The sequence below is a fragment of the Pleurodeles waltl genome, chromosome 8 (assembly GCF_031143425.1).
Source record: "Pleurodeles waltl isolate 20211129_DDA chromosome 8, aPleWal1.hap1.20221129, whole genome shotgun sequence".
In the NCBI taxonomy this organism is placed as follows: Eukaryota; Metazoa; Chordata; class Amphibia; order Caudata; family Salamandridae; genus Pleurodeles; species Pleurodeles waltl.
Window position 1 is genome coordinate 1,513,471,061 of NC_090447.1, and position 23,089 is coordinate 1,513,494,149.

General features: G+C 45.2%; 1 protein-coding gene across 1 annotated transcript in view; it reads left to right on the plus strand.

Moving 5' to 3' along the window:
* The first annotated feature begins 11,495 nt into the window (after positions 1-11,495).
* LOC138248852 (immunoglobulin superfamily member 3-like) overlaps positions 11,496-23,089 on the plus strand; it is a 98,814-nt gene continuing 87,220 nt past the window's right edge. The window contains exons 1-2 of the mRNA XM_069202805.1: positions 11,496-11,638; positions 14,136-14,513. Of these exons, the coding sequence (XP_069058906.1) occupies positions 11,596-11,638; positions 14,136-14,513 (421 nt within the window). The 5' untranslated portion in view covers positions 11,496-11,595. The remainder of the gene's footprint in view (positions 11,639-14,135; positions 14,514-23,089) is intronic.

Consider the following 23,089-nt stretch of genomic DNA (forward strand, 5'->3'; position numbering starts at 1 on the left):
CGCACAAGACCAAACCACATGGAAAAAGTCTGCTTCAGGTAGAGCGCACCATGCACATGTGCCCTGTGTGGCTCAACCTGCACGCTGCAATCACTGGGGGGTCAGCTACGCCATGTGGATGTTATTAAGTTAAACCATATAGAGGTGTGAGGAGACTGCCAGGTCTCTGGGGGCCATAGATGCCTCCCACCAATCATCATTGTCCAGCTCTCCCGCCCACGCTTCCCATTTCTGACAACACCCAGGAAACAGTCTAGTGCATTAACCATCAAAGAACGGAAGACCCTTGAAATGGCCCCTTTGCCCAACTGTCCCAATAGTAGTTTATCCTTTAGGGGGGCTGTATTCCGGAATCTGGGAATCCGCAGGGATGTGGACAAGTGAGGCATAAGGCAACTGGAGGTAGCTGTAAAGTTGTGTGTGGGAGAGCTGGTAGAGCTTCTGTAAAACCTGGAACCACATCGATGCCCCACCATGTCTAACATGCTTTAGATAGTTTATCCCTATCCTACCACACTGTGCAAAGCCCTGGAGGCTGGACACGTGATGCATCCATGTACCCAGCTGCAGCGGTGTCATCCCAGCAAGCTTACGGTCCCAATGAATAAAACATAGAGCTGCTCTCCAGCAAAGCAGGTTTATCAAGGTGTATTCAGGCAAGAAAGAGTGAGGTACCGGTGCACCGTAGAGTAGGCTGAGAACATTTTCCAGACCCATAAGATGGATTTCTCTCCGGTAGGCGGGGTTGTCTCAACCTCATTAAACCAGTCATTGATCATTGCGGTTTGAGCAGCAAGGTAGTATTCAGAGAGATTGGTCATACCCAGGCCCCCTAAGTACTGGGATTTCCTAGAGGAGACAAAGGCTACTCGGCAGTGCCCCTGTACCTACAAGAAGGTGGTGATATTCGATGCCAGTGTTTGGACCCACTTTCAGGGGGGGCAGGTGAGGTAAAGTTCACTAGAACATATAAAAAGCACAGGAGGCACATCTTCTTAAATAAGGCTACTCGCCCCATAGCGTTTAGAGGCAAGTGGCCCTATTTCTGCAGGTCCCTATTCAGGGTTTCCATAAGAGGCTGAAAATTAAGACGTCCAGTGTGGGAGATGTGAGATACACACACCTAAACAGTTGAAGGAGAGACGCCATATTAGGATCCCAGCGCACCAAGAATGTCCTCCCACATTGCCCTCACCCAGCACCCACAGTGATTTGTTCATGTTGATCCCCGGGCCAGAAGCTTTACCATATAGGCAAAGGATTCAGAGGCATCTGGAGCCTGAAGAGGGCGGGTCTCCCAGGAATAGTAGGATGTCATCTGCATAAAGAGCTATGCATTCCTCAGGACCCCTCTTCCTAATGCCATCCCAGAATTCAAGCATCGCACCTTATAAGGCTCGCCAAGGGTTCAATTACTAGACCAGATAGTAATGGAGATAAGAGGCAGCCCTGATGGGTGCCTCTGTGAATTCGGAAAGCGTGGGGATAGGACTCAAGTTTAACTGGACCTGGGCTATAGGAGCAGGCCGACAAGTCTACGGAAGTAAGGCCCAAAACCCGTTCACTGCAGCTTGGCCTCCAAGTTCTCGTAACAATTTAGGAAAGCTGCTTGTTGTTCCGGACTTGATCTGTACTTAAGATCCTTCAAGTGTTTCTCAAGATAATTTAAGCACTCAAAAGCTACTTTCTTCTAGGAAAATATTTTTATCCTCACCCCTACTGCACTTAACTTAGTCTTCAATGCACCATTCCTCCCCTAAAATGGATGATACATGACACGGGCAGGAACTCCTTCAGCTATGGCTTTTTTAACCTCAGGTTTTTGTACCCCATTTCCTTGCTAAGCCCTCATTCACAACCAATTGCACAGTTCAGTATCGGCCAGCTTTGTGCCGCAGCTCATCCCGTCAGGGTGGTGGAGCACAAGGGTGATGGTTGGTCTGACAGCTCTTTCTCTTCTGTTCTCATGGAGTGAGGTAGGAGAGGTCTTTCAAGGCTGACTAGTGACCCCCTCAATTTCTAAGAGGTACCCTCCTACCACCCCCACACCTCCAAGGTCACAGCTTTTTTGGGCTTGTAGAGGTCCTCCGCTCGCTAGATCAGGTCACCTCTTTCATTCACATACTCATCGTCCAAGGTCTGTGCTAAGGGTTCTAGACACTCCTTTCCCTGCATGTCTGCACCACTCTAGAGTGTCCTGCTTTATACTCGGGATTACTCTCTCTTTCTGCCTCACTCTCTCTCATTCTTTCTTTTAAATCCTGATATCCTGGGACTCGACAACCTACCAAAAACAGGTTTATGGTGGGACCCCCCCCCCAACCTTCCAAAAACAGGTTTATCCTGGACTCCCCAACCTACCAAAAACAGGTTTATCCTGGACTCCCCAACCTAACAAAAACAGGTTTATCCTGGACTCCTCAACCTACCAAAAAGAGGTTAATGCTGGGACTCCCCGACCTACCAAAAACAGATTTATCCTGGGAAACCCCCCCCCCCACCCAACCTTCCAAAAACAGGTTTATCCTGGACTCCCAACCTACCAAGAACAGGTTTTTTCATGGACTACCCAACCTAGTTTAGTTTAATGAATTATTAGAGCGCATGGCTACCCGGGGGCTTCTCAGCACTGAAGGTGGATCATAAGCTCAGCAGAGCCTATGCTGAGAATAAAAATGTCTTCAGTTTCTTACGAAAGAGGGATTCCAGCTGTTCTTGTTGAAGTTCCAATGGAAGTGAGTTCCAGAGGTATGCAGCTAAAGAGCTGGCTCCCCGTGTTGCTTTCCTGAAACGGGGTATGTTGACCAACGAGGCAGTGGAGGATCTAAGTGCCCTCTGAGGGACATAAGATGAAATACATTGCCTGAGAAACCGCGGCCCCTTATTGTGGAGGGCTTTATGTGTCATGCAAATGGCCCCGAGGTAGATCCGTTGTTTTATAGGAAGCCAATGAAGTGAGGCCAATGCAGGTTTAGCAAACAAATGTCTAGGCGTGCTCATAAGCAAACGTGCGGTGGCGTTTTGCACAACCTGCAATCTCTTTATAACATGGCCCGGAGAGCTAAGAAAAAGAGAGTTGCCATAGTGTAAGCGGGACAGTATCAGGGCCTGAATGATGAGTCTTCTGGCCGAAAACGGTAAGATTCTGAAATTTTTCCTCATGGTTCTTAGTAAGCCAAAACAGGATGCAGCCAGCTTTTTAGCTTGGTAGTCCATCGTGAGGCGGGAATCTAACCGGAAGCCTAGGCTCTTTATATTTTCTTTGGGAGGAGGGAGATTTTTAAGATCTTCCAATGCCAAGGCTGGAGACTTAAGGAGAGCATGGTTTCCAACTACCATTACTTCCGATTGTTCATCATTAAGTTTAAGTTTAGAAATGGTCATCCATGTAGCTACATCCGCAAGACAAGAGGATAAATTAGGTTGGGTGATGTTTCTAAGACTCGAAAAGGAAACTTGCAGCTGGGTATCGTCGGCATATGATATCAGAGAGGCCGTAGGGTTCAATAATTTTAGCTATGGGGGACATATTAATTTTAAAGAGAGTGTGATTCAACGAGGAGCCCTGAGGGACCCCGCAAGTGAGGGGGAAAGTGTTGGAAAGGAAAGAGCGGTCGAGGACTTGGAAGGTTCTATCTTTCAAGAAGGAGGAGAACCACCTTAGTGTGGTACGTTCAATTCCAATAGCTCAAAGTCTTTGAAGTAGTATATTGCAGTCTACCGTATCAAATGCAGCACTAAGGTCTAATAAGATGATAGCTCCATGTCCACCTAAATCCAGTAGTTGGCGAGTTTCTTCCATAACGGTTAATAGAGCTGACTCTGTGCTGTGGTCTGAAACCCATTTGTGAGGGATGTAGAAGTTTGTGGTCTTCAAGGAAGCTCGTTAGTTGATTATTAACATGTTTTTCAGTTATCTTTGACACAATAGGAAGTAGAGCAATAGGTCTATAGTTGCTCAGAACAGTTGGATCAAGTTTAGTTTTTTTTAATAGAGGCTTAACAACTGCATGCTTCAAAAGCTGGAGTACAAGACCAGATGTTAGGGATTGATTCACAATATCTTTTAGTATAGGTGAGATTATATTCGAGCCCAGAGCTAAGACATGGGGGGGGGGGCGGGATCTAGGGGGAATCCGGATTTTATAGTGTGCAGATATTTAGTAATTAGAGCTTCTGTTACAGGTTGGAGAGAAGGGAGTGAGGCTCTCGGAGATTGTAGGTTATCATGTAGATGCCAATTTATCTCTTGAGGGTAGTTGGACGGGAAGGTTGAATAGATGTCTATAATTTTCTTTTGGAAATAGCCTGCCAGATCATTACTATTGATTGTGGTGGCCCCTATAGGATTATCTATCTAGGTGACTAGGGTCATTTCTTTAAAGATCGTAAAGATCTCTTCAGTGGGGTTTGCAAAGTTTTCAATTCTAGATGTATAGAATGCTGCTTGAGCTAGTTTAATTTCCGCGTGGAATGCTCTAATCGCCTCCCTATATTGTGTCTTAGAGGAGTTGTCATAGTCCTTCCTCCACCTTCTTTCAAGTTGCTTGCACTTTTTTTTGTTGTTGAAGCAATTGAGGTGTAAACCAAGGTTTGACCTTACGATTAATCCTTCTGACAACAGTCTTAGTTGGTAGTATGGTGTCCCAGGAAGTGGAAATCCACTTATTGAAGTTTTCTATCGGACACTGACCAGACTCCTCACAAAATCTAACAAAAACAGATTTGTCCTGGGACAACCCAACCTACCAAAAACAGATTTATCCTGGGAATCCCCAACCTACCAAAAACAGGTTTATCCTGGGAATCCCCAACCTACCAAAAACAGGTTTATCTGGGACTCCCCAACCTACCAAAAACAGGTTTATCCTGTACTCCCCGACTGAACAAAGACAGGTTTGGTCTGGACTCCCCAACCTACCAAAAATAGGTTTATCTGGGACTCCCCAACCTACCAAAAACAGGTTTATCCTGGACTTCTCATCCTACCAAAAACAAGTTTGTCCTGGGACTCCCCAACCTACCCAAAATAGGTTTATCCCTGCCCCGACCAAAACGTAGATTTCACTACTAAGCTTTATAGGTCAGACTTCGCATTACAAAAAATTGGTAGTCCTTTAGCACTGACCTGATAGATGAGTCAACCTCTTGGCCATTCTCCCTCCAAGTTCCCCCAAAGAATCCTCCATCTTACTTTCTGACCTCAGGAGAAGTTATGTGGAGTTTGGTCCAGCTCGGCTTCCTACATCTGATCAGATACGTGCACTTCCGGGTCAATGCACCTGAACTGGCAAAGAAAATATGTACCCTCAACAATCAAAGACTGAAAGTGTGTATTAAAAAATAATCTGTGAATTACAGAGTTGGCTGATTTGTGGAAGGGAGGCCACCCATCAAACCGTAGTTGAACTGAGCTCTGTAAGCAAACAAAGGGACTAGACAGCTCTGGATCTGAGATCATGAGGAAGGAACATCTACAAATGGAAGAAGGATGCAAACGTTTTCGGCCGAGCAAGCCAATCAACATGTTCTCATCTCATCCATCATGTGAAAGGGAGCCTCAAAACGTCATGGATGGGCATCTCTTTTAGGCATGGTTAGTGCGAGCAAGAAACATTGTCTACAGCAGCCAGTTACACCAAGGCGGTAGTTTGCAGTCCACACCACCAAATGGCAGGCCAGTCAGTGGCTGAGAACCAAAGGTAACTATCAGAGGTGACCAGGGAGTAGCCAGAAAATGAAAATGCCCCTCCCCCACTTTGAACTAAGGCTCTGATGGCACCAAGAAAGTGAGCCCTGACTTTCCCTAGAAGAGCTCCTTGGTCTCTTCCATGCAAGCATCCATCCATTCACCCGCTAACATCCACCATTCACATTTGCGTTCTGTCATTCATTCATTCATTCATTCATTCTTTCACTCATTATTCCATCTACATCGATCCATCCACTCTACTATCCATCGATTCACTCTGTCATCCATTCGTCCACTCTGCCATCCATGCATCCATTCATCCACCTCTCCATTCATCCACGCTGCCATCCTTTACTGATCTACCCACTTTGCCATCCATTGATTCATGTTTTCACCTGCTCATCCATTCCTTTATTCCCCCATCCTTTCAACTGTTCAACCACCTATACATCATTCATTCACCCACACACTCATCCATTCACTCACCCACTCATTTATTCGCCCACACATTCATTTACCCACTCATTCATTCACCCACTCATTCATCCACCCACTCATTCATCCACCCACTTATTCATTCGCCCACTCATTCATTCATCCATATTTCCTTCTATTTAATATCCCTTAATTCTTTCCCTTTTCGTTCACCCACCTTTCATTCTCTGTCTCCTGCTTCCCCTTCTGCTGACGGTGTATTCCTTCCTTGTGTTGCTCTGCCGAGCTGCAGACAGGAAAGGCCCACAGTGAACCACACCCCCGCTGCAGCTGCTAACGCGGGGCTCAGGGCGCCCCTGAGAGGTGACGCAGACCCAGGTAACACTATACACATTACACAGGGGGAATGACATCTGGACTGTTTAGAGAAGCTCATTTGGCCCTAGCAAAGCGGAGGATGCTGAAAGCGAGCCAGGCATGTGGGCGAGAGTGCGGTGGCAGGCTGACTGTGCACCACAGCACAAGACTCAAGGCAGGAAGCGAGCGCAGGGCGATGCTGGTTCCCAGCCTTGGTCACGATATTCCTACTATGTGCTACATTCGCATCACACGCTGCAGGAGAGTTTCCACAGTCTGGGGCCCCGCAGCTGATGCATTGGCAGCAAAAGCTGTCCTGACTCTGCATTAGCCACAATACGGCCCATGAGTAGTGCTTGGTTAATAACATGACTCGAGGCACTCGAATCTTCTTTCAACAATAGATAAATTATGCCAATCAGGGAGATTTACAAACTGTCCTTGACAATGACTCAATGGGCCCCTCATCTGCTACACGCCCCTGGTATTCTCTACTGGTGGAGGTGTCCACTGCCTCACATAAAGCTGCAGAGTGGATCAGATGGGGGTGCCTGTGACATGGGGCTACCGCACATGTGAACCTCAAACCATGGATCTTAGGAGCACGACTCCTAAAGTCATCATTTGCATGCAAAAGTTGTAGAGAACCAGGGGCCATATGTACGAACACTTTTTCCCACAGACACAGAATGGGTAACAACCTTTGCTACATCTGGCCCTATATTCTGTATTGAGAATCAAGGAGACCAACCAGCAGGATATGGTACTAACTGGGTGCATTTGAAACCGCATTTGGGGAATCTCTTTTCCTGTGCCCTGGTTAACCACATGCAAAGCGTGATCCTGCCACACCCAGGGCTTCTCATGTGCCCCTTCCGTTGTCCTTTCCTGCTCGCCCTCTCCCTGTTCTGATCTCACCTGACCTCCTTCCACCATCTATTGAGGGCTCCCCACCCCCTCCCTTTCACACTTTGCTGCATGTTTTGCATTTGCAAAGGCATCACTTTAGATGCAGCGTTGTGTTTTTTCCTGTGAAGCCATACAGTGATTTGAGATGGCCATAAATTCTTCTAATTTCTTAATTTGCCATGCAGTACGTCACTGACTTTTCACATTCGGGTCCATATTTATACTTTTTTAGCGCCGCATTTGCGCCACTTTTTGACGCAAAAACGGCACAAACGTACAAAATACAATTGCATTTTGTAAGTTTGCACCGCTTTTGCGTAAAAAAATAGCGCAAATGCAGCGCAAAAAAAGTATAAATATGGGCCCCGGTAACTATACCTGCACAGTTTCCTGAGTCATCTGCGTCAGACGAGCAATACCCGAATACCTTTCTAACACATCCTGAATTATTCCTCGATACTCCACTGCTGACTGTCCCTTCCTCTGTTTGCAGAATGAAATTTGGTCCAATCTGCTTTCCCTTGGCACACATCCACTACAACATTCAACAAGGCATCCTTTGCCATCCTTTGTATCAAATGATGTCACTTTGTTGGGTACCACAACGTGCAACAAGTGAATTCCATCCTCCCAATTTGTTCTGTGCACTTCAAAACACACTGCAGTTAGTCCCAGAACTGGGATGTGTTTTTATTCAATGTTGAGGAACTTTTACTTAATTCTCACCTGGACACTCCTGCGTGGAATGGACTCTGTCCCCTTCTTTTGCAGGTCTCCTCCATCCAGAATATACCATTTGGTTCCACCAGCCTGGTCCTGCTTTTGCAATATTCCATTTACGATTCCCCTTTTGCTTATGGGATGACCAGGTAACTTACCTCTCCTCTCCTGGTCGCTGGGAGTCTGCTAAGTACTTACCTCTTGGAGTTCCTCTATCTCCCAGCCCTTGGCTAATAACTCTATACCCTCTGGTGGGGGAAACATTCTCACGTTCCACTTTTGTAATCTATGGTTTAGCCCCCTGTAGGGTCCTTGCTATTTTGTGCTATTTCCCAATACTTATCTGTGTATATTTTGTGTGTACTTCCCTCCAGAAGGGGGTTTGCCTATAATAATCTAGTTTGGTATTTCTGTAATAAAGTACCTTTATTTTTGACTCGCTGTGTGGTTCCTTTCTTGTGTGATATGTTCCTGGGTGACTACTGTGGTATTTCAAGTGCTTCACACTCCTCCTGGGTAAGTCGTGGCTGCTCACCAAAGCTACCACTAGAGAGCCCTGGCTACCTAGTCATTGTAACACTATCTAATAAGGGTGTCTGGACCCACTATAAGGTGTAACACCATAGGTGTCCACCACACTCTGGGCCAGCCTCCAACATAATGTTGTGGTGTTTGAGGCCCAAAAGGGCTGAGAATGTTCTCTGCAGCTTCAGGCCAAGCTAAGGACTAAAGTGGGTGAGCTGTAAAAACAAAAGTTGTTTTTCCTATTATCAGGCACTTACCTTTTCTTTTCAAATCACCTATTTTTCAGCATTCTACTTTCTTTTTATATCCCAGTGTGTATAACACTATTGAAAGTCATCCCCATAAATGCTTTAAAATAGTTGTCCAATCTATAATTCCTTCAATGCTGGATGATGGACATTCTGTTTAGGACATCCAGGCTGCCACTGGCCTTGTTTCCAAATGGTAGGAAGTGTTGATCCTGAGTGAAGAAGGAGTTTGCTGGCCTACACTTGCTTCGGCATCATGTCATTCCTTGCCCAGTGTGTGTCCTCTTGTGCCAGCCTGCTATATAATCTCAAGTAGGCGGATGCTACCTTTGGAAACCAGTTTGTAAAATATAAAATCCTCTTGATGCTCTCTGTGACAAGTCTGATCACTTTCAGTGGCTGCTGGCCCCTTATGGGGGGTGGACAGCCCCTGCCTCCTCTGAGGCCCCTGTGCATTTTTCAATTTAGCAGTGTTCATGATCATAAAAGTTTGTTTTTCATGAGCACTGCCAGTGTGAAGGCCTCCCTTCCTCTTCTCTTCCTTATGACAGGAAGACAAGGGGTTAACTGAGGGTTGTTTCAAAATAAAACACTGGCAGGATGTTTGGATTGCAAGATGTGAGGGATGAGTTTTTAAAAAACGTTTTGTATTTTTTATAACACAAACACCACCTGAAGGTATTGGAGCGATTTACATGAGGACCAGTTACATTACACAAGGACACATTCATTTTTGGTGGGCTCACGGGGAGATTAAGACATTTTCCCAGTGGTTAATTTGTAAATAATAACGTGTTGTGCCCAATGCCCTCCTCAGAAACATGCGGCTGTGGTATTTAAATCTGAAAGCAGAGGATACTGAGGCAGGGTGATCCTGAAGCCACTGCAGGCCTCTTTAATCCATTTACAGCCACCCCCTGCCCCTTCAGATCACTCTTGCAGCTTCCTCCATTTGTGACGCTTTTTAGTTTTTCTCTTCCTCGTCTTTCCCAGAGGTGCCTTTAGCTCGCCCTAATTGTTTGATGTAGAAAAATAAGTGCCCGCCCTCAAATATAGGTGCCGGTGCCCCTCACCGGAAACCACCAGCTCGAATGAAGCACTGGATTTGCCCAGAATCACAGGGTGTCGAGCCGATGCCGAGACTCACACATAGCTCAACTACCATCCTCTCAAACAGGCACAATCCATTTTATTTACAAACACACTGCACATGCCTCAGTCAGAACAGTATATCTGCTAAAATGTGGTTGTCAGATGACACATCAGTGCATCCCTGAGGCCAATGAAAAGTCACAAAGAGCAGCAGGGACAGGATCCCCAGCACTATCTCTGCCTCTGATTGCGTTGTGCTTCCAGTCCAGTCAAGAAGCTGGGAGAGGGCTTGAGGTGGCTCGTCCCCTTTCAATCCTGCACTTGCTGCTTCATCTCGTTGGGGCTTATGGCTTGCTGGGATCAATGCCCAGAACTAGAATTCTGCTCTGCTGATGCCATGGAGACTCTGAGATGCCAGCATAGGAAGCAAGGTAAGTACCAAACATATGTTTTTTTTTCTCTATCCATGACTGCGTGTGTTTGTGAGTCAATGTGTGTTTGAGAGTGTCAGTGAGAGTGAAAGAGAGTAAGAATTTGAATTAGAGAGGTATGGATAAGTGAAAGTGAGTATGAGGGAGTGAATGAAGAAGTATGAGTGTTTTAGAATGAATGATTGGAGGCTGTGAGAGGTAGTGAAAGTGACTCAAGAGTGGTAGCTGCACATGGTGCAATAGGTGCAGTTGCACCAGGGCACAGAGTCTGTGAGTATGTGTAAGTGTGTTACTGAGGGGGAATGAGGGCTAGTGAGTACGAGTATGCTTGTGTGTGAGTGAAATAAGTGGGAGTTTGTATGAGTGAGAATGAACAAGTTAAAAAAAGTCAAAGTGAGTGAGGGGAAAGAGGGAGTGAGTATGAATGAGGCAAATTTAGAAAAAAGTGGGGTGAGCACCTGGCCAGTATTACACACTACCGCTTTCAAACTGCCACTGTCTGCACCTACACAAGGTTAGTGTTCCTTGTGTAAGAACTATACAATGTGCTGACAGTGTTAGTGTAAACTTTAATATATATTTGCTTTATACAAACATTAATTAAAATACATTTCGGATAATGTGAGAGGTGTGATTACAAGAGATGTGAAAAGATTTTTTATGATGCTCCTATGATGCATGGCCTGTCTGTGTATGGTAAAATCTCACAATTTGCTTGAAGTGTTAAATAAAGGTTCTAGCTCCTAGGTGTCACAACAGTGTCAGTAAAGATGTGATCACTCAAGAGCCCCCTGTTCTACTGCTCCCCAAATCCTGCACTAAAGTTCTATAGCTGGCCACCTCCTGAGCCACAGAAACCACTGCACCTAGGCCTCAAACCTGCCACAGCTGTCGTGAGTACCTACACTTCTTAAAAAGGCACCTAGCAGGCCTTGCAAGCTGTGCTTTTTTTCTCAGTCTGACATCATTTCCTGTGCAGAGTTGGTTTCAGCAGCCTACAAGCTGCATTCTTTTTTCATTTCCATAACTTGTGTCTCAATGATCTTGAAACAGGAAACCACAGAGAAGACCACATTGAGACACCAGTGTCTGCAGGCGACGGTGTGTGCCCGGCAGTCTCGCTGAAGCACTGCTGTGAGTGACTTGCCGGCGCTTGGTGAGGACCAGCGGATCCTCTCTGACTTCCATGGCCTCCGTCCTGCACATCGCCGCCTCGCTGTTGGCTCTTGGTGAGTTTTACTTCTCACAGGATCTAGTTTGCCACCTTAATCTTTCCCAGGAACATTTAGTTTTAAAGGTCTGCACAATGCCTATCCAGCCAATGCACCATTGGGCGATGAACCAACATCAGCCAGACCCATAGACCAAACAACACTTGTTTATGTACGCACTTGTTAGCGCAACTCTACTGCGGGGCAAGGGAGTGCGAACCAACATGGCCATGAGATACAACTCATGATTCCGAATAGAGAAGATGAACCCTGGAGAATAAACATTTGGGCGGGATTGAGTAGTTACACCAACCTAACAATAGAAAACAGACCGAGTGTGGTATGCAATGTGATGTTACGGAAGCCAGATGAATAAAATGTCGGTGATCACCCTCCTTAACTTTGGAGTATTGACATCAACTCCACAACAGAAGGTTTTCTGAAAATGGAAGACTCTGCCAGGTTAGAAGGCCTGGGAGCCAAGACTCGTGAACATCTGGCTGTAACTAAACTGAGAGATTAGGAATGGCTGAACATGTGTAATTCGAAAGTATGGCTTCATTTTGAAAACAGTTTGTAGTTTAAGCTATTTAATACATAATATAGACTGTGGACAACAGTTATATGTAAGATCTGTATTTGTAAAAAAAATGGAAAATAAAATAGAATTTCATCTTTCAGTTTGCAGATTGATCACAACTCAATATCTGATGTATAAAACTAATAAATGCATATCTTTGTAATGCATAATTGTATATGTGGCTATTTTTATTATGATTAAATATTATAGACAGTGTCATTTCTAAAGGTTTATCAGACGTAGGAATGCACAAAACATGTTGACAGTTTTCTCAGAGTCATGGAATTAAACACCAAGGCTCAGGGATCAGTCACTGCAGTAATTGTGGTACTGTAACAGTGTGCGTGCTATTACCCATACTACAGATGTGTGTCGGGAATTCTGGAATACATTACTATCCTGTATTCCATATAGACCCTTATAGAATGCAGAATAACTTTGCTTCATCAAGTTCCACATGATAATTCCTGAATTCTGGACCTCTTGAGGGCACAAGTTCTTGCATGTTTGAGTGGTGCATGTGTCCCTTGAGTCATTTGTAGTGGTACCACATGCGGTATTGCGTTCCGGCAGGGTGATTCACCGTCTCCCCCATGTGGTCTGCACAGTAGGTCCCCTTCCTTCTTCAGGCACCAGTCCTGTCTTCTGTGTGCCCTATTTTACATGTTTTCCACTTCCTATCGTCCATGGATCTGGACAGATGTCATAGATTTCCCTGTAAATTGACATCATGTCTCCTTGTTGCCTGACTTACGTCCCTTGTTAGAGAGCTCCTGGAAAGGCATAGCAAGGATACCATAAGCACCTTTCCAGCCTCAGTGAATCAATTAGTTTAAATTAGGGAATTATTATTGCAATGAATACATTTTAATGGGCACACAGTATTTGCAATTGTGCTAACCCCAAATAATCTACATTTAAGTCTCTCTCTGTTAGACCACCCTTTGAAAGTGAATGGCCACGCCTATACATCTACTAGAAGTCTACTCAACTCTCCATACATTCCTTACAACAAGTCACTGAGTCCTAAATTCCTGACACGTGTTCCACAAATCTTCCTTGATGTTTCATGAAAGATGAGTTTCACCTTCTGTGTGCCTCTTGGTGAATTAATGATTCTTGCTTAACTCTTCCAGGAATTGCAACAACTTCTCTTCTGAGTGCACCCAGGGAGACTGAATAACTTCTCCTAAATCTCTCTGTGAGATTGGACGATTGCTTTCAGTTATCTCTTAGAGATTCATAGACTTGCTCAAATTCCTCTCGAACGCCGAACGATCCTTCCTAAATATTTCTTTTAAATTATTTATTTAAAGGTTTCGTGGAGCGCGACTATGTCATCTTCCAGCCACTCTAGAGTACTCAATCTCAAGCTTTTTCTTCCACAGATGCTATATGGTGGGAGTGGTACGGTACATTTCTGTCTACAGAATGTATCAGCAACTCACTACTGGCCCGGTGAGAGGTGGAAATACAGTAGTTGAAAGGATCCGGGAGTTTGTAGGGTCCTTTCTAAATATAATGTTGGTCTCCCTTTAATTTTCAGTCCCTGCATTTTGAGGTGAGCCCCTATTTACAAGATTCTGACTTCAGTGTAAAGTTTAGTTTCTCTTCTTTGCATCTTCCCGTAGTGACCTCTCCCGGCAGATCTACCTTGAAATTAAGGCAGATCACATGGGAAATGTTTCCTAGATAGTGTACAACTCCTAAAATTCACTGGGTGGTTAAATGTTTCCTCCTGTGTGACTGAATGATTGATCCTAGATATTTTACACAGACTGATGCCTCTTAAATATATTTTGACTCAACCCAGGTGCCTTTTAGGGAGTAACTCCACTTCAATTTCTTTAGAAAATTAAATTGCTCATATTTAGAAAATCCTTTCAAATGTCTAGTGTGCACTGACTCTCCCTGTTCTGTTGCCTTTGTCCACAGGGCTCTCTGCTGGCCAGAGGAATGTAATGGTTCCAAGAGGTCCTCTGATTAGGGCAAAGGGATACAACATCAGCATCTGGTGCAAGGTGAGCGGCTACCAAGGTCCTTCCATTCAGACCTTCCACTGGTCCATGTACTTTCCCTCTGCTCCTCAGAAAGAGGTCCAGATAGTCAGCACAGAAGGACCGGGCTTCGCCTACTACGTATACGAACAACGCGTCAAGAGTGGAGGCATCTTTGTGGAGCGGATCACGGGAGACCATGTCCTTCTGCACATCACTGACCTGCAGGCCAACGATGCGGGCGATTATGAGTGCCACACGCCCAACACTGATCCGAGTTACTTGGGAAACTACAGCGCCAAGGTTGATTTACTGGGTAAGAATTGCCCCGTCTTAGGAGGTGGTGTGAAAAAGTCTGCTATGAAAATTACGTTGTCACAGTGAGTGGATGAGATTGAATGTGTAGTCTGAGGCAGGGGAGGAGTTGGCTCTAAAAAAGTGCCTCTGAAAGTTGCACATGCCTTGTGGTAGAAGGAGAACCCTCACGACAGCATCTCTGGGAAGTAAAGTGAAGTCCTTAAAATAGTAGGTATGTGCAGGAACATCTTAACGATTTTGGTGTCCTGGGACAAACGTATTTTGGGGGCCCCTGTTTGGAACAGCTTTGAATTTATGACCCATTTTCAGCTCTTTCATGCCCTCTTTGGCCAGGTCACTGACAGTGCACAGACACTCTGACTAAATTCTAAATGTGTTTACATGTAATATTCAGGGATAGTGAAATGTGTTTTCAATATTGTAACACAGTAGCTTGCAAATATTACTGCAATAATCTCTTTGACCCCCCTCTCTTTTCTCATATGTGAGGTCCTGTTGTGATGTAAGAAAACGTTTTTAATGGATGTTGCATGAAACATAAACACAACATTTCTCTGCAAAATGTCTGTAAAAGACTCTCACACATCACCCACATTAAAAAAATGAAAGGAAAATGGCATTTAAAACAATCTGTTTAAGAATTATCCAAGGTCATCGGGGCTTTGGCTCTCTGCAGGACAGAGCTGGCTCAATCAGGACCCCCCCGAAAGGCTGGGGCCCTGGACCAGAACCCACTTTACTCATGCACTAAAACGTCTCTGGGCAGGAGTTACTTTTTGTTGGAGAGGGTGGAACTCCAAAGAGTACCCCAGTAAATTTCATCAAAATAATACTTAAAGGTTAGTGTGTGACGTGAGGTAGTCTGGGGACACAGAAGATTACTAAAGGGAACAATGGGGTCTGCAAGAGAAGGACAAAACATTCACTATCACCCACATAGGGTCATCACAGGGTGTCCACCCTATGCTTTCACCCTCTCCCTGGGTACCGGGACAGGGCACCACTTCAGGTACCCGTGTGGGTTTGTGTTAGTTTGTACATCTTGAATAAGTCAGAGAAGACGTTTTGAGTATAAATTCTGCTTTAAGTTTCATTTTCATCTAGTCAATTTATAGATAATATTCTTTTATTACCAACTGATGTATGTACTCCCAGGGGTGGCTCCTCCATTAGGGTGGAGGAGCGTTGCCCCCCGCCAGCAGCAGCTGCTGCACACCTTAAACAACCAAACAATAATAAACTGTTTATTATAGTTTGGTTGTTAAAGGGGCGGGCCAGGGGGTGGAGAGGATGAGGGGGGTCCACTGTGTACTCCCCTCAGTGCGCACGTGTGTTTGGCCGGCCAAACACACATGCGCACATGGCTCTCTCCAGCCTGGCAACACAGTTGCCGGGCTGGAGAGAGCCTGCAAAGGCTCCCAGTCTGCCTGGGAGCGTCCTGGCTGGGTGTTCCCAGCCAATCCTTACACTGCTCTGAGCAATGCCTGCCTGGAGCGATGAGGGAGAGAGGAGCGGCGCGGGAACGGAGCAGGTGAGTTTTATTTTTCCTGTATTTTTAAATTTTATTATCATTTCCCCCACTCTCCCCCCGCCACGCGCCACCCCGCCCCTTTTAATCCCTGTGAGCCATGACTGGGTACTCCTCAATGCATTTGGAGTTGTTTTGTGAGTAAAGTGCTACATCCAGAGGAGATTTCACTGGTGGAGTTTCCTCTGCCACCGGGACAACTTCAAAACCTGATTGCTAATGTTGGTAACTATCGACACCAGGTAGCAGTATGGACGTCATTTAGGGGTCACCAGGGGTTGCAGCTGTGTCCCATACCTTGCTTTTTGTGACCCCTGGCACTACCTTTGCAACCCCTGGCCTCAGAGGGGGCAGAATCAGTGTCAGGAACATCCTTATGGACATCAGCTGGCGTTGCAATCTCTTTGTTACCTGTCAATTGTTTATTACACTAATAGTGAATAATAACCTATTCGTCATTATCAGCATAATAAAAGTGGAATACAATTAGCTGTAATATGCCCTTTCATGGCAGCTGACGTTAGTAAAAAATGCTTTTAAATGTATGTTCTGTGTGCCTGCGGGTGAGAGAGTGTTTATGTGAGAGAGAGTGTATGTAAGTGTGAATTTGTGTGTATGTGTGGGTATGTGTGTGTGAGTGAAAGTGGAGGTCAAAGGGCATGTGATGTCACTTCCACTAGCCCTGGCATTTCAGTGAATTGACGTCCATGGGTAGGCGTGATGCTGTTGCTCCTATGGTAAAGCCAGAACCAATGTGCCATGAGTAGGACTAGACAAGTGGGCCGCATCTGCTGGTAAAGTCAATGCTTTTATGTCTAGGGTGACCACCTGGTACGGAGGCAAATTCTGCACAGGACTGCAAAAAAGTCAGGACACAGGGTCAAAATTCAGGACAAAAATTCAGGGCAAAGGGTAAAAACTCAGGACAAAAGGTCAATTGTACAGACACATCCAAGAAGAGGCCATACCCCACTACCCTTATGTATTTTGGGTAGGATGTAAAAGTAAGGGACTTTGGGGTATTTCTCCACTAAAAAAATCTGCTTCTTGACAAGTGAGCCATCCCTTTTCCTCTGCCATCTTTATCATCAATCCAATGTTTTCTTGAATGTCCTTGGTGGGGTCCTGATTCAGAACTTTTTAATTCCGGGAGTCTTGGTGGAGTCTCAGACATTCCTGTCTATATATCTCCTTTGGGAGTACAACCGTTGCACCCTCTTTATCTGCTGGTTTTATGACCACTAAATCCATAGCACAAATTTCTCTTAAAGCCAGTGATTCTGCCTTGAATAAATTCAGAAAGATGTGGACCGTACTTAATCTGAGGTTGTCCAAATCAAGTGTCACTGCTCTTTCAAAGGTCAACACTTCGGGGGGCATGGTGTGTGTAGGAGGGAAGAGAGTAGATTTCTTCCTAAGACCCGTATTGCTTGTGTCTTCCGTATTATTGGACTGTTGGTCTTTAAAAAAAAACCTGCCAGCCTAATCTTACGAAAGAATTTTGCTATTTCCTGTTGTGGTCCGAAGATATCTGGTTTTGGGGTTGGGACAAACCCCAGACCTTTCTCAAGGACTTGTTTTTGGATATCCGTAAAAACCTTGTCACTTAAATGTATCACTCCAGATTTATTTTGCTGGATCCCGGTTAGGGGTCCAGATCTTGTTCCCGCTGGTGCTGATCTGCCCAATGCACTTTCATTTCTCTCTTTCTTCCTCTTCCATAATTCTGGCCCCGTCCTAAAAAAGGAAGGTTTGATTGCTGGGGGAGGCCATATTGAGAGGGATAGAATGGATACTGGAATTGTGGATTCCACGCATAAGGGGGCAGTATTTCCCCCTTCTATAGGGATGCCGTCCCCCTCTCCTTGTCTGGTATCGACCTTTCTTGTCGTCAGACCCATCTCTCAATTTAGTACATTAGATCAGAACATTGCATTGACATTTATTTGAAGTGAAAGTTTCTAAACATGAACTTTAAAACATTCATTAACCCTTCTTAACAACACCAGGAGTGAACAAACGGAACCAATTGTCTTGTGTCGTTTACATTATGGCCAATATTATTGTTATCGATGGTGGAACATTACAGGCTAATAAAACATGCAAGAGAGTTTTTTTGCACACAGTCCTTCTTAAAGTGAATCACTAGGAAGTGCTCTCAAATGTCACTACATATAAAAATAAATTAGACACATGAAGTAGATTGATTTGACTTTAAGCACACAATTTAGTCATGCGGGAAATCCAGGATTTGAACCCAGGCTTCACACATATTGCACTTAAGCCACTTGCTAAATGAATTTATTTTTCTCAATCCCCTATAAAAGCAGAAGACAGTGTTTTTGTACAATTCTTGACGATAAGTAGTACACTTTGTTAAAAAAATACAGATCACAGGTTAATCTGACACAATGGGCCTGATTACAACTTTGGAGGAGGTGTTAATCCGTCCCAAATGTGACGGTAAAGTGACGGATATACCACCAGCCGTATTACGAGTCCATTATATCCTATGGCACTCGTAATACGGCTGGTGGTATATCCGTCACATTTGGGACGGATTAACACCTCCTCCAAAGTTGTAATCAGGCCCAAAATCTAAAAAAGAAAAAGATACATAGGATGATGGAAAACCTAAGGTGAGATTTACTGTGTCACACAGAGGCATCTTCTGTGGTTTGGTAATTCTGTTCTCACGCAAGGCAGCACAAATCGCTGTCTTGTGTTACACTACGATGTGAAGGCATTAAAGGAGTGGAGCTTTGGGTATTGCCAAGCAACCACCCATGTATTCTACGGAGTCCCAGATTAACCAACACTGGTAGACCTGGGAATGCGTTCGAATTTTATACCTTCAGCTAGGAGAAATATCTCTATTTCTCCTTGTTGTCTCTTCTGCAGCACACGCAGAAAGAGGAAAGAGAATTGTTTTTGGGCAAGAAGGTGTCCCGTTCTGCAAAAAAACAATCCTGCCTGTAACGCAGGCACCCTTGCACCATGGCATAAGGGCGTCTGCATCGGTGCCAGGCTTCAGATTGTGCACCAGCGCAGGCAGAGGACAGGAATGTGCCATATCTTCAAAGATATGGTGCATTCCTGCCCTTTCACGCAGCACAAGTTGTCTTGCTGCGTTGCTTAAAAAAATGTTAAATCTGGGCCTACAGAACTGCGCAAAGCAACAGTCGAAGTGCGTTAAAAAACAATGACTACTGCAATAGGGACAGGCTGAATGAACGCGGAGGCGAAATCAAAGACGTTACTATAAAGAACAAAATATTCTGTAACTATTTTGTTGATCTTTCACCATCAAGTAATTATATATATCAAATAACTCATACCTTAAATGAAAGTTAAACTGATCAGTGGGAAATGCACTATTTTATGTCATGAAACCTCTATTGGTTAATGTGATAACTACAGATGCCTGTATGTGTAAGCAGAGGTCCATAGAATTGAACCCTGCTTGGTGTAGCAGGGGCAAGTGACCTGTATTCTTAGTGCTACGAGGTCCCTGAAAGCACTGTGAATGTGTAAGCCATTGTTTTAAATATGCATTACACACAGTATAATTTAGGCTGCCACTGGATGTGCATCTAAATTTAGGATAAAGATAAAACGTGGTTTTACAGTATATATTTCAGTAACATAGAGATTAAACCTAGTGCAGACATTTTTTATAATTGTCTATTAAAAGCATGCATTCGACAGCTCGAAAAACACACTTACTGTACCTCTAAAATATATATATATATATATATATATATATTTATCTTTGTCACAGGAAGCATCAAGGGGCATATTTCGAAGAAAGTGGTGCATCAGTCTCGATGTGCCACTTTTCTTGGCGCGTCCCTACCCCACCTAACGACACCATGGTTGCGCCGTATTTACAGTACGGCGCACCCTGGAGGTCGTTAGAATGGATGCGTCATTTAAAACGCTTGCTCTGATCAGGCGTTAAAAATGACAGGAAAAATATTGCAGTGAAATACTGTAAATTTCACTGCACCATCTTTACGGTCCTCCCTGCATCAGAAAGCCCCCCCCCCCCGCATACATTGTGCCTGGTGCAGGCATAATGTGACGCAAGGGTTTACAAAGTGGCGCGATGCAAGCATTGCAACACTTCGTCAATACAGGGTGGGAGAAAGGCCTCCTTAACGTAAAACAAATTACGCTAGGCTGCACAAGGTGGCGCTAGGGGCTTATAGATATGCCCCCATGTGACTCCATCAACTAACTCCTATACTGGCTGCAGAGCAGCCTTTACAATTGCAGATTAAAGCATTTGCATTTCTTTTAAGAAGGAGGCTTCGTGGCGAGAAGCCATGCTTCTTGTTTTTCTGTCTGTCCCTCTCTCGGGAACACAGCACAGGAGAGTTCAATTGGGGAATTCTCATTTATCTTGTCATGCAACGAAAAGGCTAGAATTAAGGACACTGGGGCAAAATTACAGACAGCACGCGAAAATTAGGGATGGGTGGTCACCAGGGGCAAAGGAGCATCCCCCCCCCGCCAGCAGCATTAGCGGCAGCTGCAAACCTTTTTCACAAAAAAAGTTCATAAACTGTGTTTATGACCGTTTTTTGAGAAAAGGGGCGGGTCCACGGGGTGAAGAGAAGTGCTCAGCACTCCCCCCCACAGCACATGTGTGTTTGGCCGGCCGTCTAGGGCTGGCCAAACTCACATGCGCACAGGGCTCTCTCCTGCCCAGCAACACAGTTGCTGGGCTGGAGAGAGCCTGTACAGGCTCCCAGTCTGCCTGGGAGCGCCCTGGCTGGGCGCTTCCAGCCAATCCTAAGGCTTCTCTAAGACACATCAGAATTGGTGCAGGGCAGGCTGGGAGCCTGTTCCTGCCTGCAGCGAGACGGGAGGAGGCAGAGAAGCAGCGCGTGAGTGGAGGTAACTTTTTTTTAAATTATTATTTTTTATTTAATTTCATTGCCCACCCACCGCACGGGCTGCCCCGCCCCTTTCAATAAGCACGAGCCGCGACTGCTGGTCACACTAGTTATGTCTTTGGAGTTTCCGATCTATGAATCTTGATGACGTCAGCAGCACAGGCCTGGGAGGGAGGGAGGGAGGGGGAAGGGGGCACAGGAAGTGTTTGCAAGAGGTGTGGGCGTGCTGCAAGGGCCTGTGGTGAGCTTAAACAGACTGCACTGAGCAGCTGTGCAGGTCGGTGCTGGGGGGTAGTTATGGGGGTGTGGTGATGGGGAACAGGGTTGGCTTTAGCGCTGCTGGCGCCTGGTGCAACAGTCTTTTTTGACACCCTCTCACGCCCCAATCCTGATCTCCTCCACACTACCACTCTCCAGCAGTGCCCCTCCTCTCTCCATAGCCCTCTCCGACAAACATTTCATTGTTTTACAGCGCTACTCATAGCTCACACACTCATTTTTGTGATCTGCATGGTACATGTCCTTTGCAACAGGCGCATTAACCCTCTGCGCTACTTTATGATGAGTCAACAATGTTACTAGACAAAATTCCATCTCCCACCAGCAGTAACATTAATCACAAGAGTTATCTTGACATTTTTATTGTTGCCTGAAACTGCTGGATGCACAATGAAGTAATTTTGCTTTTAAATAAATCTACAAGCTATTTTTAAACCCAGCACCCCCCCCCCCGTTCCCCCCAAGTCAGCGCCAGGTGCAGCTGCACCGGTCGCACCGCCCTAAAGTGGGAAGAAAGTAAGACCAGAAGGTGGTGAGATACAAAGTGCTTTACTGAAGAGAGTGGGCGCTGAGTCACACTCCTTGGGGCACACTCCTCCCAGTGCGGCCTGTCCCCTCAGGAGTGGAGGCATGAACCCCCATCAATGAGTGCTCCTGCCACCCGGCCCAAAGGGTGAACAGACACACTTGTGGCTTTACTCCTGAGTTTAGATTCATCTGAGGCCAGAGAAGGTTAAAGGCAGGGCAAAGTGGACTGTGGCTTTCAAGGGCCCCTGATAGAGCCAGCTCTGCCCTTCAGGGTGTCTTGTCCTGATGACCAAGTGTAATCCTTAAACAGATTGTTGTAAATAGCGTTTTCGTTTAATTTAATTTTTATTGTGGGTGATGTGGGAGAGTCTCTTGCAGACACTTTAAAGAGAAATGTTGTTTCATGCAACATCCATAAAACAAGTGCCTTATAGATCAAAACGTGACCTCACATATGAGGAACTGGAGGGTGTCAACAGAGGTTATTTGCAGTAACATTAGTGAGCTGCTGCTGTGTTACAATACTGAAACACACGTCACTATCCCTGAATATTAAATGTAAACACATTTAGAATTTGGATGAGTGCATGTGGTCTGTCGGTGTCTCATCCAAATGTTGCATGAAAGTTGAAATTAAATCATAAATTCAAAGCTGCTCCGAACAGGAGCCCCTAAAATAGTTTGGCCCAGGGCCCCCCAAATCCTTAAGATGTCCCTGCCTGCAGCCCTGGAGAGGACGGCGCCAATGAATTTTAATAGCATTACACTCTGCCATGATTAGGAGCATAACCTTGAAAGACAGCATTTCAATTTCACGTTTTCCTGAAATACGCACATGAAGTGAATGACATAGCCCTCTGCATGAGAGACAGATGTTCTCTCCTTAAACTCTGTTTCTAACAAGAAAAAAACAGGTAATTTGTAATTTACAATACAGGTGCAGGGGGCAGTTCATGTATTGCCCATTGATTCACATCACCTCACACCCTGCCCTTCCTAGCGTTAAGAGTACACATAGGCGCCCCTCCAAAGCAAACGCCCCCTGGCAGGGACATCTTAAGGATTTTGGGGACCTGGGGCCAAGCGTATTTTGGGGTCCTCTGTACAGAACACCTTTGAATTTATGATCCAGTTTCAGCTCTTTCACGCCCTCTGTGGGCGGGTCACTGACAGTGCACAGACACTGGTCCAAATCCTAAATTTGTTTACATCTAATATTCAGGGATAATGCTGTGTGTTTTTTAATATTGTAACACAGCAGCATCTCACTAACATTACTGCAAGTAATCTCGTGATTCTCTCCGATTTCTCATATATGAGGTTTTGTTTTTATCTAAA